This window comes from Cupressus sempervirens, chromosome 6, assembly GCF_028749045.1.
Source record: "Cupressus sempervirens isolate cs-2001-9-10 chromosome 6, ASM2874904v1, whole genome shotgun sequence".
Classification (NCBI taxonomy): domain Eukaryota; kingdom Viridiplantae; phylum Streptophyta; class Pinopsida; order Cupressales; family Cupressaceae; genus Cupressus; species Cupressus sempervirens.
In genome coordinates this window covers 77,835,640-77,839,221 of record NC_143123.1, presented here as the reverse complement: position 1 = coordinate 77,839,221, position 3,582 = coordinate 77,835,640, and the positions used below count along the sequence as shown (strand labels likewise).

Here is a 3,582-nt window from a genome sequence, read left to right as displayed (position 1 = left end):
CATGGCATAGAGAGACCAAGGATAAGGAGGACCTAAATGAAATCCACCATAGAGGCTGGATTTTGCGTGGGTTCCATAAGCATGCCACACCCCCAGAAGATCCCTGAGCTGCAATGCACTGACATTGCCCGTTCTTCCATAATTTAGGAGCTATACTCATCATACCTTCAACTGAAACCTTGGTCTCCTGCAGAAAAAGAACATCAGGAGAATGACTTCTAACCAATTCTCGAACAGCTTTTTGTCTAGGGCCGCTGTTCAAGCCCCTTGCATTCCATGAAATAACAATCATTTTGGGGGGGCCGAGAAATGGGAGTCCAAAGTCTTGACAGATCCTGACTCCACCAAATTCTCCCCAATCATCTTAATCTTCTCTATGTCCTTCTTGCGCCCACCTTTGCCACTTTTCTCACAGACCCCCTTCTTGGCATCCTTCTGAAGAATACCCAAATGAGGAGAAGATTTACCACGCTTTTCCATTTCAGAGACAACATTTCGGATTGGAAGGGCAGCCCCCACTTCTCCTTGACCCAAACCAGCATTTGATCCCAAAAGCACCTGAACCTCTGCCTGCCCCTCTGTGACCATAGGCATTGCGGGTTCCACCTGTGGAGCAGGTAGGGGAATGGTAGAACCAATCTCCAAGTCAGACTCCACACCAATATGGTCCATACTAGTAAGACCTGTAATGCCTTCATGCTGTCCCAATTCATCCAGGACCTCAAATCTGTTAAAGGTATCCTCCTCTTGTCTCTCCATCAGAGTTCTCTTCTGTCCTCTATTACGGTTCCTAGCCTTAACCTGAACAAAACCCTCAGCATCCTTACCCTAGCCAGAGGTTGGCTTCTTCCCCTTATCAACACTTGGAATGAAGTGAGAAGGAGATGGAGGTTGTTGATCCATTGGTTTAGCCTTCGGACACCTACGCAGCAGGTGGCCGTACTCATGACACAGACGACATCGAAAAGGAAGGGTCTCATAATCCAACTGCTGCACCCAAGAATGTGAACCTGCATGCATCTCTATCGCATCTGGCAATGGTCTGCTCAAATCGAGCTCCACACAAATTCGAGCAAAGGTCATCACTCGCTTTCCCAGGGTTTGAGTTGAAGGCCCCACTGGTTTCCCCAACATCGATGCGAGCATATAAAGAACATCTTCCTGACAACACTCAATTGGAAATCTGGGAAGCCTAACCCACACTGGGACCCGATTTGGAAGCTCCTCAGAGGGGTTAAAACCTACATGCCAAGGTTTGACGAATAGCCCAACCTGGTTGTAAAAATAGGGTCCGCCTTCAAAAACCCTATTCCGATCAGCCATGCAGGTGAATGTAACCATAAAAAAGTTATTTGCAAGCAGCGTGACCTCCATTTCCCCCTCTGGTTCCCAGACTCTTCGGGCCAAGTTCTCCAGAAATTGAAGGGATACTCTTAAGCCTACGAATTTGCAATACAGCGAGTGCTTTGTATAATATTCGACGTCTTCCACAATCATTTCATATGGGATCAACAATTTAGGTCTTTCTTTGCATCGTTCAAGGCACCCGTTAATCTTCGTGATGCGAGATCCTCTAGACGGATTTGATTCTGTAGCCCCTGAGCTCTGAGAATATAGAACATTATCAAACATCCTTGCCCCTTGATTTGGCAGATGCATGTCCTCCACATCATGTAAAGTGGTGTCAGGTGTAACCAAAGATGGCTCACCCCGAGCCATGTCTTCGCAGACCTGGAATGGTCGTCGCTGTGGACCGCAGAACAGGCACCCCACGATTTAGTGCCCCACAGCCCGCATGCAAATGAAAAATTTGGTCAGCCTTCCAAAGACCCCCAATCCGCAACCAACCCTCCTCTACGCAGGCAAACAACCGCCCACCGCAGCTACACGCACAGAAAACAGAGGAACGAGCTAGGGCACGGCTGCCCTAGCTTGGCACCAAAACGCAAACGCACGCCATCCTCCAATTAATAATATTGTTTGTTGATATATAGATACATATTTGATTATAATTTGACATGTTGTTTAATATATAGTGAATTCATTAAAATTTGTATGTTTGAATGAAATGTTATTTCGAAATGGTTAGAAATTTGACAAGTTGTTTGATATATATTGCATATTCATTCAAATAATTATAATTTTTATATGTATTTGAATGATTTGTAATTTACACATTTTAAGTAATTTTGATGTTTGAACAATTTGACATGTAGAAATCATCATCATGCCAAGGAAGAAACCAAAAACTCAAACAAATGAAGATAGGGCAAGAGATTTGGCAATTAAAAGAGATAAAATGAAACTACTACGTGAACAAAGAAAATTGCAAAGCAATAATAAAAAATTGACTTTTGAAGAGGATCAAGAACCACTGATACAAAGAAACAAAGAGGAAGAACTGGAGAGCCAAAGAGAACAAATGAGACTTTTATGCTCAAGAAGATATTTGAATTGTGAAGCTACACCATCTTCCAATGTTGGAGTCATATCATCCTCTCATGTTGAAGAGATGCTAATTTTTAGATCTAATGATGTATACACTCCATCATTTCATGTTGAAGACACAACATCAACACATCAAGTAGGTGATATTCCATCTTTTGCATCTTATTGCCAAGGCACATCATCTTTGGTTCAAGGTACACAATACACTCAACCTTGTGTTGATGTTCAAAATGTTGAGGGAATGGAAGAGATTATAACACCTTCTAGATTTCATTTTAGAAGACCAAAATATTTGATTGATATTGATACTAACATTTTGAAATCAATGCCTGACAAGATTAGCAAGCGTACTTGTCAAAGAAAAGTTAATCGTATGTGGAGATTATTTTTTGAAAAATTAAATATTATAGGTCAATGCCAATTATTTGTTGAAATTTAGGCCTATCATGAAAATTATTGGGCTAAGAATGATAGACAATTCAAATGAAAAAAACATTGTAAAGAATCTAATGAGTGCTTATGAAAAAATGGGTTCTAAATCACACACCAAAGATAGTAATATCACAAGATGAGTACTTACATCAACAATAGTAAGTAGCCAAATGAAGAAAACTTGACTCATGAGAAAGACAAGAAAAACATTAAAAATTGGTAGAGGTACTCTAAGGAGAGCCATGCTAAGGCATAAGAGATTGGAAGATCCAACAAAAAATAAGTTATGGACATTTAGCAGTAGACTACTGCAAAAGAATAAAGAAATTAGTGAAGCTTTGAAATCATTGATCAAATATTTTTGAAAAAATAACACATGTGTTTCTTCTAATCAAAGAGATGTTGTAAGAAGGAGGATTGGTAGCCAAAATTGGAACCCACATGCGAAACATTTTTTGGACTCAACTTAGACACAATTTTTTGTAAAATTTATTGGAATGTATCCTAAAATTTGAATAAGTCAAAGATTTTTTGAGATGGGTAAACCTTTTTATGTCAAGATAAATCACACATTCACAACTTGTTGTTGTAGGATACATATTGAATTTTCTAACCATTTTGATATTTTTAGGCATATATGTGTGTTTTTGCATTCTGAGTTTGTTTTGCAGGGTTGTGACATGAATGAGCCACCAAGATCTT

General features: G+C 40.0%; 1 protein-coding gene across 1 annotated transcript; it reads right to left on the bottom strand.

Annotated features, from left to right (window-relative positions):
* Positions 1–828: 828 nt before the first annotated feature.
* On the bottom strand, positions 829–1,719 carry LOC149551242 (uncharacterized). Its single transcript, XM_089790070.1, has one exon. It carries the CDS (start codon positions 1,717–1,719, stop codon positions 829–831), a length of 891 nt encoding a protein of 296 aa, XP_089646196.1.
* Positions 1,720–3,582: the final 1,863 nt, after the last annotated feature.